At 43.0% G+C, this 12,090-nt stretch overlaps 1 protein-coding gene across 2 annotated transcripts; it reads right to left on the reverse strand.

Moving 5' to 3' along the window:
- Positions 1–281: 281 nt before the first annotated feature.
- Positions 282–10,571, reverse strand: rad1 (RAD1 homolog (S. pombe)). Of its 2 annotated transcripts, XM_080186597.1 has the most exons (6): positions 10,327–10,435; positions 5,616–5,724; positions 5,152–5,260; positions 4,780–5,038; positions 1,322–1,420; positions 282–1,239 (listed from the first exon to the last, which is right to left on the reverse strand). In XM_080186597.1, the coding sequence occupies exons 2-6, from the start codon at positions 5,664–5,666 to the stop codon at positions 1,056–1,058; spliced, it is 702 nt and encodes a 233-aa protein (XP_080042723.1). In that variant the 5' UTR covers positions 5,667–5,724; positions 10,327–10,435; the 3' UTR covers positions 282–1,055. The 2 variants fall into 2 exon arrangements, with proteins under 2 accessions (XP_080042723.1, XP_080042722.1); XM_080186596.1 differs by lacking the exon at positions 5,616–5,724 and having other exon boundaries at positions 10,327–10,571.
- Positions 10,572–12,090: the final 1,519 nt, after the last annotated feature.

Raw genomic sequence — 12,090 nt, forward strand, 5'->3', positions numbered from 1 at the left:
CTCACTTACTGTACTGTCTGGAGACAATACACATCTCTGTAACCTGTGATCAAGTGCTCCTTCCACTCACATTGTCAGCCACTTCAGGTCTTGAACAGCAGGTTAGGTGTAAGGATTCGCATTCTAATCAGTAATCTCTAAACTGTCTGTGCTTTATATGCTCTGTCTGAGGCCAGAACTCTCCATTCACCTGACGAAGGGACTAAACCCGACAGCTTGTGCGTTTACTATCAAATAAATCGGTTGGACTAAAACCTGGTGTTGTCAGACTTTTTACTGTGTTTAAGAGTGATGACAGGAGAGTTACTTGTAATTTTCAAACATGAACTAGATTAACTGAATAGTTCTTTCAAAAAGCCAGTAAAGATGCAATGGGCAGAATAACCTCTTGATTTAGAGTGGTGGAAAGCAAAGTACAGATCACAAGTAGATCACATGAAATAAAACAAATGAAGTAAAAAGCTTTTTTAACCACTTGGAATTGTTAGAACAAATGACAGTATGTTCCATATCACAGCGTAGGCTATGAGAAAAAAAGTGGCACATTATTCAAGCTGCAAGTCCTCTCGGTCAAAAGAGTAAACAAGTTTCAGCCCAATAGAGGACAGAAAACAGTTGCTTTCCTCTCTTCACTGTCTTGTTGTTGGGCTACATAGCTTGTGCAGTATACTTACTTGCTATTGCCCAGTCATCAGAAGGCAAATAAGTACCCCAAGTATAGCTTCCTATCTGCATTCAGGGATGTTTGAATGTAGATTACTGCCTTCCACAGTAGAGAATTATAACTGGGCCCCAACTCTTCCTGACAAAAGCCAATTCAGAGCTCTACCTGCTGATGAAACCATTGCAAAAATAACGCCACAGACCCATCTTTATATTTCAAATCACATTGGAGATATTAATTAAAACTCAACACAAAATGAGTATTGACATCAGCTTGAATAAGCAACTCAAAAGATGTGAAGAACCAAGTTCAGGCTGGACAAGAGTCTACAGTTTCTGCAAAGAGGAAATGTAGTCAGTCTCTGATAAATAGGGAAGCAAGTGGCTGCTGATTATGACTCTAACTCCCCCATTTCTTCATCAGGACAACAATAATATTCAACAAAGCAGATCTGTCCATCTTCATTCCGGATCATGTATTGTAAGGAGAGAAATCCACGGTTATCTATGCGGAGCGAAACTTTACAGGAAAGAGCTAAGGCCTTAGTAGATGGCTTCAATAATGAAATTTTATACCTGATCAAAAGAAAATAAGATTATATTTTTTATAACACAAAATGGCAGATACTGCAGTAATAGAATGCGGTCAATGTGTTACCGATTGCATTGGGTCTGGTTACAGTGGAATGCCTCAATCATATCAGAATCTTTTGGATAATCGCAGTGCGTGCTTCCAGCATTCCCAAAGGTAGATAACCTAAAACAGAAATGGTGCTTAGAGGCAATTATCAGTATCAACAGAATGAATGAAAAAAAGGAACAAAAGATAAAACATTCTGACAAAGGAAGGCAACTTTACCTTACTGATAAGGAACAGAGAAATAATTGGGAGACAGAATACAGAGGAGGCACAACTATTAGCTGTGTGACTTGGGTCATTCCCAGCAATCTGTACTGGAGCCTCAATTTTTAAAATTAATTAAGCTGAAGGAACAGAGAATCATATCACCAAGTTTTCTGACAATACCAAAAGTTAGATGAAGGTGGACAATACAGGGGAGAGCAGAATTGCAAAGGGACTTTGTGAAGGAGCAAAGAGCTTTAAGAGCCAGTGGTCATAAATCACAAAAAGCTTTTGGCAAGGATACAATAAAACTATTTGAAAGCCTCATGTTCTCGTGCAATCCATCTGGCCTATATTGGTCTCAACTCCCCAGAACAAATCCCCCCGACCATCTTTTCAACCACACATTCATTGCTCTTATCCTCCTATTCCTGTACTCACTTACACATGACACTGCAAGTATTACTTTTGAGGTCCTGCGTATTAATTTTCTGCCTACTCTAAATGCTTTCACTTTGTCATTGGTGCCAATGTGCACAACTGTTGGCTGTTTACCCTTTCCTTTCAATGTTCTACAATTGCTCTGACATCCTTCACCTGGCACCATGGGAGCAAACCATCCTGGAATCATATTTGCAGCTCCAGATACACGCACCTGCTCCTCTAACATCCATCACTACGGCTCTTCTAGATACTCACCCTGTGCCGTTGAGCCACCTTGTTACTACAGATTTGGCTCTGATGGATCCCCAGATGAAGTATTATTTAGTTTAGAACTGAATACAGGTTGGAGAACTTGTTGTATGCTGGGAACTTGTACTACGTACCTGGCAGTCACCTATGCCTTTTCTTCCTGCATACTAAACTATGGAGAGACCACATCTATAAATGTGCTCTCCCTCATAGATACATCACATTTGACACCCCTACTTATGTACCATAACCCAGAGTTCAAGCTGCTGATTACAGTTAAGAACATAAGAAATAAGAGGAGTAGGCCATCTGGCCCTTCGAGCCTGCCCCGCCATTCAATAAGATCATGGCTGATCTGTCGTGGCTCAGTTCCATATTCCCGCCCTCTCCCCATAACCCTTAATCCCCTCTCTTAGCAAAAACAAATTCTTGCACAGAAGATTATCTAGGACACAAAAAGCACCCTGGAGTTCACAAATTGCAGTTTCAATGTTGGGGCAGCCCTATCATTCCTTTATTAGTTAGCTTTGCAACTTCTATTTATCAATTAGAAACACACCTTACTAAAATTTAATTAATATGTTGCACCCCGCTAAAGAAATGTAATAGAAACTTGCACATTCCTAGCTTAGAGAGAAGGAAAGAAAACTCACTGATGACTGGAGACTGATACAGTAATATACAGTAAATGACAGAACTCTTAGAAGTATTGATAGGCAGAGTGGTCTGGGTGTACAGGTACACAGGTCACAAAGTAGAAATGTAGGTGGAGAAGGTAGTCAAGAAGGCATCTGGCAGGTTTGCCTTCATTGGCCGGGGTACTGAGTTTAAAAATTGGCAAGTCATGTTGCAGCTTTATAGAACCTTAATTAGGCCACACTTGGAATACAGAAGGATGTGGAGGTTTTGGAGAGGGCACAGAAAAGATTTACCAGGATGTTTCCTGGTATGAAGGGTATTAGCTATGAGGAGAGGTTGGAGAAACTTGGTTTGCTCTCATTGGAGTGACGGAGATTGAGGGGAGACCTAATAGAAGTCCACAAGATTATGAGAGGCATGGGCAGAGTGGATAGCAGAAGCTTTTTGCCAGAGTGGAAGAGTCAATTACTAGGGGGCACAGGTTTAAGGTACAAGGTTTAAAGGAGATGTACGAGGCAGATTTTTTTTTTTACACAGAGTAGTGGGTGCCTGGAACTCGTTGTCGGAGGAGATGGTGGAAGCGGATATGGTAGTGACTTTTAAGTACAAGAACTTGACAAGTACAAAAACAGGATGGGAATAGAGGGGTATGGTCCTTGGAAGGGTAAGGGGCTTTAGTTAAGTCGGACAGCACTGTCAGTGCAGGCTTGCGGGGGGGGGGGCCTGTTCCTGTGCTGTAACTTTCTTTGTTCTTTGATTTAAAAAAGTAAAGGTAGAGCACCTCTTATACACCAAATTTGCCACCCAAACCAAATTCCTCACTTAGTTTTAATCTTATTCAGCATAGTTGGGTGCTGCATGACTTTCACATGTCACTTGCCTGCCCGCTCCATTAATCTGACCTCCTGAACTTTGAACTATCCTCTTCATGAGTCAGAGTACTTCCAGTTTTCACATCACCTGCAATCTCAAGACTGTGCCCCATTCACCACTGTCTAGTTCATTAATATCAGGAAGTGCAGGAGTCCTGGGAAACTACACTATAAACATTCCTCAGTCCAAACAATCATTCACCACTGTTTCCCATCAGATATTCATGTTACTACTGTCCCTTTTATTTCATGAGCTCTAAGAATGGAGAATGACCAAGCCCCAATTAATTTTGCCCACTTTGAAAAGCTCCCTACCACCAAGGCTAAACTGACAGGCCTATAGGTGCTGGGCTTATCTTACTGTTTTGAACACATTCCTTATGGATATTCCCTATCCAGAGTCTAAGGAAGTCCGTACCTCTGCAATTTCCATTCCATTTCCCTGAGTATCTTTGGGGGCATCTCAGATTTTAAGTACAGGCAGCTGATTCCAGATACCTCAAATTTAAATTTTTCAAGAAGTGTTTAAACTACCTCTTTCACTGTGACCTAGGCAGCTTCTTCTTCCTTGGTACAACTTGATGTTTTGCCTTCTAATTTTTGATTTCAATTTATTTAGGCCAGGTCATTCTTACCCCATTTATGTTGCCTTTCTCCCAGGTAATTATTCAAAATTGAGATTTGTAGATTTTTTTAAACTGGATATTAAAGGATACAGAACTACGGTGTAGATAAATAGAAAGAACAGAATCCCTACAGTGCAGGAGGCAGCCATTCAGCCCATCGAGTTTACTCCATTAACAATCCCACCCAAGCCCTATCCCCACATATTTACCCCATTACTCCACCTGATACTAAGGGGAAATTTAACCAATCAACCTACCCTGCATATCTTGGGATTGCATCAGCCACGGTCAGATTAAAATGGCAAATATCAAATTCAGTGGGCTGCATGGCCTTCCCTGAACCTCTCCAGAATGTCAGAAAGTTGAAGAAGTGCTTAAACTAGATTGTCATGTTCCTTTCTGGTTCTATATTAAGGTTCGAGAGTTCGAAGCTGCTCCATACCTGAAATAGGGCTTTTCGGGAGACATTGTGATCTGCAGCACCTCACTGCTCATATCAAGCTCAGCAAAGGCCTCCCGCAGGCTCTCTGACTGGAGAATGATTTTATTTAGAACATTTGTGCTACAAAAGTCAAAGTCAAGTGTTTCCTCTGGTTCTTGAGTCAGAATTTTACAGACAGTTACCACACCACTCTCCTCCAGGAATAATGTCAATGGATGACCATATCCACGATAACACATTCTCAGGGCTGTTGTCACTCCTACAGAGGAGAGAAGCAAAAAGTGACTGATGACACCATATTTGATGTGCTAAGTTTTTAAAACTGTCTGTATTTTAATATGTTCAAGTGCAAAATTGTCAAAATACATTTACCTGGCACAGAACTCGCACTAAATATTGAGAGACAGTCCAAGAGAACTGTTAAGTTTATTACAAACATCACAGAGTCCTCCTCAACACGGAATTCCTGAAAAATACATGCCTGAAAACAATAAACATTAAGTCAATCACCTAAGTGTAACAAAACCATAGCACATTGGTGGTGGTGGTGAATGAGTCATCTCCATTCCTAAGCAACCCAACTCGAACCCTCAACCTCTTCCAGCATCTTCCAAGCTGACACCCCTCTGCCCACAACCCTTAAGTGCACACCCTTCAGCATGCCTAGCTGCTCCCTCTTCAGTAAGGGGAGCACAAGGAGACAAATGTCTACACCAGAGTGAGACTGAGACCAAATGAGTAATGAATTAAGGTCACAGGGGAAAGGTGGGGTATACACAGGAATTATTCTATTTTAGAGTAAATTAAATATCATCTGTTTTGTCATCGTGACTTACATTATTGCAACTGTTGAATGTGGGAATTTTTGGACATAATCCATCAAACATCTGCAGGAAGTGTAAGATGGAAAAATTTCAGATCTGGATTATTGTTCTAGAAGCCAAACTGCAGACATGCGCATCATTAGAGAAAGGGAGGAATAAACATTACTCCATGCCACCAAGCCTCTTATTCTGGTCAGTGAGAGCCAGGAGGACACGACAGTAAGTGAGGCAGGTAATGGGGGACTGTCAAATAGATTTTAGGTGCTGACAATCTGCGGACAAAGATGAGGTCTGTAAGATGAATTCGCAGACAGGCCATAGCATCAAATGGTATGCATGATATGGAGATGCCAGCATTGGACAGGGGTGGGGGGGGGTGCACAGTAAGTAGTCTCATAACACCAGGTTAAAGTCCAACCACTCACCTGATCAAGGGGCAATGCTCCAAAAGCTTGTGCTACCAAATAAACCTGTTGGGCTTTAACTCAGTGCTGTAAGACTTCTTACTGTATCAATGGTATAGGAAGCCATGCAAAAGGAGGGCGAAAGCAAATAGAAATGTAGTGATAGTCGGGAAAAAAAACAACAGTAAGACACTGGACTATTGCAGCCCAAAGCAGCATTGAAGTTGGCCTGTTTTTACACTCAATCTAGCTGGTCTTCAACATTTTACAATTCATGCTGATGATTTAGATGAGGGGAGTGAAGGCGTGGTAGCTAAATTTGCCTATAGAATCCCTATAGTGTGGAAGGAGGCTATTCAAGCCATCAGGTCTGCACCAACTCTGATGGACCACCTTATCCAGGCCATATCCCTGTGATCCCCACATATATTTACATGACTAATCCTTCTAACCTATACATCTTGGCACACTAAGGGACAGTTCTTTGAGGAGGTAACAAGGAAGTTAGATAAAGGAGAACCAGTGGACATGATTTATTTAGATTTCCAGAAGGCCTCTGACAAGGTGCTGCATAGGAGACTGTTAAATAAGTCAAGTGCCCATGGTATTGAGGGTAAGATCCTGGCATGGATGAAGGATTGCCTCACTGGCAGAAGGCAGAGAGTGGGGATAAAGAGGTCTTTCTCAGGATGGCAGCCAGTGACTAATGGTGTGCCTCAGGTGTCAGTGCTGAGACCCAACTTTTCACAATATACATTCACAAATTGGAAGGAATTTGCAGGTGATACAAAGATGTGTAGAGGGACAGGTAGTATTGAGGAAGGAGGCCTGCAGAAGGACTTCAACAAGTTAGGAGAGTGGGCAATGAAGTGGCAGATGGAATAAAATGTGGAAGAGTATGAGGTTATGCATTTTGGAAGGTGGAATGGAGGAAGACTATTTTGTAAATGAGAAAATGCTTAGGAAATCAGAAACACAAAGGGACTTGGGAGAGCTTGTTCAAGATTCTCTTAAGGTTAATGTGCAGGTTCAGTCAGCAGTTACGAAGGCAAATGCAATGTTAGCATTCATGTTGAGAGGACTAGAATACAACAGCAGGGATATATCTCTGTGGCTGTGTGAGGCTCTGATCAGACCCCATTTGGAGTATTGTGAGCAGTTTTGGACTCCCAGCTTGGGTCAATGTCTGTGTGGAGCTTGCACATTCTCATGTCGGCGTGGGTTTCCTCCAGCTGCTCCGGTTTCCTCCCACAGCCCAAAGATGTGCGGGTTAGTTTGACTGGCTATGCTTAAAAAAAAAATTGCCCCTTAGAGTCCCGAGATGTGTAGGTTAAGGGGATTAGTGGGTAAAATATGTGGGAATATGGTGGCAGGGCCTCGGTGGGATTATCCTTAGTGCAGACTTGATTGGCCAAATGGCCTCTTTCTGTACTGTAGTGTTTCTATGATGATTTCATATCTAAGGAAGAATGTGCTGGCCTTGAAAAAGGTCTTGAGGAGGTTCATAATAATGATCCCTGGAATAAAGTGTTTGTCATATTAGGAACAGTTGAGGACTCTATGTCCATACTCAGAGTTTAGAAGGGGGGGGAAGAAAAGAGGAGGAGAGGAGGAGAGGAGAAGGGATCTTATTGAAACTTACAGGATACTGTGAGGCCTGGAGAGATGGACATGCAGAGCATATTTCCACTGATAGGAAAAACTAGAAGCAGAGGGCACAACCTCAGACTAAAAACAGAGATGAGGAGGAATTTCTTCAACCAGGGAGTGTTGAATCTGTGGAACTCTTTGCCGCAGAAGGCTGAGGAGGCCAGGTCCAGTGTCTTTAAGACAGAGATAGAAAAGTTCTTGATTAACAATGGGATCAGGAGATATGGGAAAAAGGCAGGAGAATGGGGATGAGAAAAAAAGAAAATCAGCCACGATTGAATGGTGGAGCAGGCCCGTGTGGCCTAATTCTGCTCCTATATCTTATGGTGTAATTAGCATGGCCAATCCACCTAACCTGCACGTTTGGACTGTGGGAGGAAATCGGAGCACCTGAAGGAAACCCATGCAAACATGTGGAGAAGATGCAAACTCGACGCTTACGCAAGGATATTTTGGCCTTGGAGGGAGTGCAGAGGAGGTTTACTAGGCTGATGCTGGAGTTGAGGGGGTTGAGCTATGAGGAGAGGCTGAATAAATTAGGCTTGTACTCGTTAGAGTTTAGAAGAATGAGGGGAGATCTCATTGAGACATATAAGATGATGAATGGGATGGATAGGATAGAGGTGGAGAGACTCTTCCCGCTCAGAAAGGATAGTAGGACTAGGGGGCACAGCCTCAAGATAAGGGGGGGGGGGGTTTAAGAACAGAGTTGAGGAAGAACTTCTTCACTCAAAGGGTGGTGAATCTCTGGAATTCTCTGCCCATTGAAGTGGTGGAGGCTACCTCGCTAAATATTTTTAAGACGCGGGTTGATGGGTTTTTGATGAGAGGGGATTAAGGGTTATGGGGAGAGGGCGAGAATGTGGAACTGAGCCACGACAGATCAGCCACGATCTTATAGAATGGTGGGGCAGGCTCGAAGAGCTAGATGGCCTACTCCTGCTCCTATTTCTTATGTTCTTATGACGCAGATAGTCACCCAAGGCCAGCATTAAACTCAGGTCTCTGGCATTGAGGGGCAGCAGTGCTAATCACTGTCCCACCTTACTATACAAAGATAGTAGAAAGATCTGTAAAGTGGACATAAGTTTACATATGGATATAGGTAGGCAGAAATCTGTGATATGGGAATTTGATTTATCACATGTATTAGTATATAGTGAAAAGTATTCTTTCTTGCATGATATACAGATAAAGCATACTGTTTATGGAGGACAGAGTGCAAAATGTAGTGTTAGTCACAGCAAGGTGTAGAGAAGGATCAACTTAATGCAAAATAGGTCCATTCAAAAGTCTCAACAGCAGGGAAGAAAGTGTTCTCGAGTCGGTTGACACGTGACTTCAGATTTTTGTATCTTTTTCCCAACAGGAGGTAGAAGATAGAATGTCCAGGGCGCATGGGGCCTTAATTATGCTGGCTGCTTTGCCGAGGCAGTGAGAAGTGTAGACAATGGATGGGAAGCTGGTTTGCGTAATGGATTGGGCTACATTCACGACCTTTAATTCCCTGCAGTCTTGGGCAGAACAGGAGCTGTGATACAGCCAGAAAGAATGCTTTCTATGGTGCATCTGTAGAAGTTGGGGAGAATTGTAGCTGACATGCCAAATTTCCTTAGTCTTCCGAAAAAGTAGAGGGGTTGGTGGGCTTTCTTGACTATAGTGTTGGCATGGTGGGGACCAACACAGGCTGTTGGTGACCTGGACACCTAAAAACTTGAAGCTCTCAACCCTTTCTACTTCGCCCCGAGTGAAGAAGACAGGGGCATGTTCTCCTTTATGATTCCTGAAGACGATGACAATCTCCTCTGTTTTGTTGAGACTGAGGGAGAAATTATTGTTGCTGTAATAGTTGACCAGATTTTCTATCTCACTGTGTACCTGCAGAATTCAGAGTACAGAGAAATCCCAGTATTCTAGTGCACAAGTTACAAGAAGCTAGTATGTAGGTACATCAAGTAAATAAGGCTAACAGAAGGCTTTATTATGAGAGGAATTGAACACGAGAATAAAAGTACTATGGATACAGGAATGAAACAGAAAATACTGGAAAAAACCCAGCAGATCAAACAGCATCTGTGGAAAGAAAAACAGAGTTAATGTTTCAAGTCCCTATGAAGAACATGCAACTTGACCTGTTTATGCAGCATTTTCAGTTTTTTAAAAGATAAAAGGATGCTATGCTTCAGTTAGCAAGACCATAACTCAAAACATGCCATGATGTAGAGAGACCAGCATCGGATTGGGGTAAGCACAGTAAAAAGTTTCACAACACCAGGTTAAAGTCCAACAGGTTTATTTGGAGTCACAAGCTTTCAGAACATTGCTCCTTCATCAAGTCTTGACAAAGAGGACTCTTGTGGGCTAGTCCAGACCCATGAGCACTTTTCAAATTAAGGTGAACACCCTGTTAGACAGATGAGATTTTTTTTTCTTGATGTTATGCAACTTTAGCATTCTCTGTCTCAGAAGGCAACTGAGGCAGGGTCATTGAATATTTTTAAGGCAGAGATAGTTAAATTCTTGATAGGCAGGGGAATAAAGGTAGATAGAAATTCAGAATTTGAAAATTATCTTATTAAATAGTGGCTCATGGGACTGAATGGTCTCTTCTCCAGCCCCTACCTCCCCTTCCTCACCCCCCCCTTTTCCTCCCCTCCATATTCCCCCACCTGGATGAAGGCGTTGCCCTGGACGCTCTTGGCTGCCTCAGTCGTCACCCTAATGCCGTTGGCAGAAGCAAAGAAGGTGGCTTGGTCTCGGAAGTGAACGGCCTTCAATAAATTTGACAGGTTCCGCGCGTTGTCTAAACTGGCGACTAAAACAAAGCGCTCGGCGCCTGCCTCAGGGCCGGGCAGCCTCGGACCCGCCATCAACAAGGCCCAGGCTTCCCAGTAGCCTGAGCGTCAGGACTACGCGCGCGCAATGCGGCGGCCCACGCTTTAATCCTTCCCTCGAAGTTTCAGGTGGTTCCGCTTGGGGCCGGACATCAAAAGCTGTGACGCACAGAGAGGGATGATTATCATCTAACATCTCCTGTTACTATGCCAATCTTCCAAAACATCTGGAGCCCATGGGATCTTAGCTTTTTGATTCTAGAATTCCATGCAAGACCTTGTCAAAAGCCTTGCTGAAGTCCAGGTAGACTACATCAATTGCATTGCCCTCATCTACACACCTAGTCACCTCCTCAAAAAAATTAAATGATTCCACCCCTCCCCCCAAGCCTTGCTGACTAACTTTGATGAATACACATCCACTTGGAGATTAATTTTGTCCCTCAGAATTTTTTTCCAATAATTTCCCTACCACTGATTAGACTCACTGACCTGTTTTTTCCTCCTACATTCCTTCTTAAATAATGCATTTCCTCCAGTCCAAGGCAACGCTTCACTGGCTAGAGAGGATTTGAAAATTAGTGTCAGAACCCATGCAATCTCCTCCCTTGCTTCAGAGCAGCCCTGTCTGAATCTGATGTTTATCCACCTTTAATCTAAATTGAACCGCTACAACTTCTCCCTCTTAATACTAATCTGTTCAATTATATTCAATTATATATCCGGATGGGATCTACCCTAGGATTCTCTGGGAGGCTAGAGAGGTGATTGCAGAGCCTCTGGCTCAGATCTTCAGGTCGTCATTGGTCTCTGGTGTAGTCCCGGAGGATTGGAGGATAGCGAATGTTGTCCCATTGTTTAAGAAGGGGAACAGAGACTTTGCCGGGAATTATAGACCGGTGAGTCTTACTTCTGTTGTGGGCAAGGTTTTAGAAAAAATTATTAGGGATAGGATTTATAGTTATTTGGAGTGTAATGAATTGATTAGAAATAGTCAGCATGGTTTTGTAGCGGGTAGGTCGTGCCTTACTAACCTTATTGAGTTTTTTGAGAAGGTGACCAAAGAGGTGGATGGGGGTAAGGCAGTTGACGTGGTATACATGGATTTTAGTAAGGCGTTCGATAAGGTTCACCATGGTAGGCTTCTGCAGAAAATGCAGATGTATGGGATTGTGGGTAATCTAGGAAGTTGGATCAGGAATTGGCTATCAGATAGGAGACAGAGGGTGGTGGTGGATGGTAAATATTCATCATGGAGTACAGTTACGAGTGGTGTGCCTCAGGGATCTGTTTTGGGGCCACTGTTGTTTGTAATTTTTATTAATGATCTGGATGAGGGTATAGTTGGGTGGATTAGTAAATTTGCTGATGACACCAAAATTGGAGGTGTGGTAGATTGTGAGGAAGGGTGTCATAGTCTGCAGGGAGACTTAGATAGGTTGCAGAGCTGGGCCGAGAGGTGGCGGATGGAATTTAATGCGGAGAAGTGTGAGGTAATTCACTTTGGTAGGAGCAACAGATGTGTCGAGTATAGGGCTAACGGGAGGACTTTGAATAGTGTGGATGAACAGAGGGATCTAGGTGTGTGTGTACATAGAT

This window comes from Carcharhinus amblyrhynchos, chromosome 4 (genome assembly GCF_965287045.1).
Source record: "Carcharhinus amblyrhynchos chromosome 4, sCarAmb.v2.hapA, whole genome shotgun sequence".
NCBI classification, from domain to species: domain Eukaryota; kingdom Metazoa; phylum Chordata; class Chondrichthyes; order Carcharhiniformes; family Carcharhinidae; genus Carcharhinus; species Carcharhinus amblyrhynchos.

Coding starts and splice junctions, on each gene's coding strand:
- rad1 (XM_080186596.1), bottom strand. CDS start 10,527: ATGGCGGGTCCGAGGCTGCCCGGCCCTGAGGCAGGCGCCGAGCGCTTT. Junction 5,039..5,151: donor TAGTGCGAGTTCTGTGCCAG/GTAAATGTATTT, acceptor TCTCCTCTGTAG/GAGTGACAACAGCCCTGAGA. Junction 1,240..1,321: donor AACCAGACCCAATGCAATCG/GTAACACATTGA, acceptor TCTTTTGATCAG/GTATAAAATTTCATTATTGA.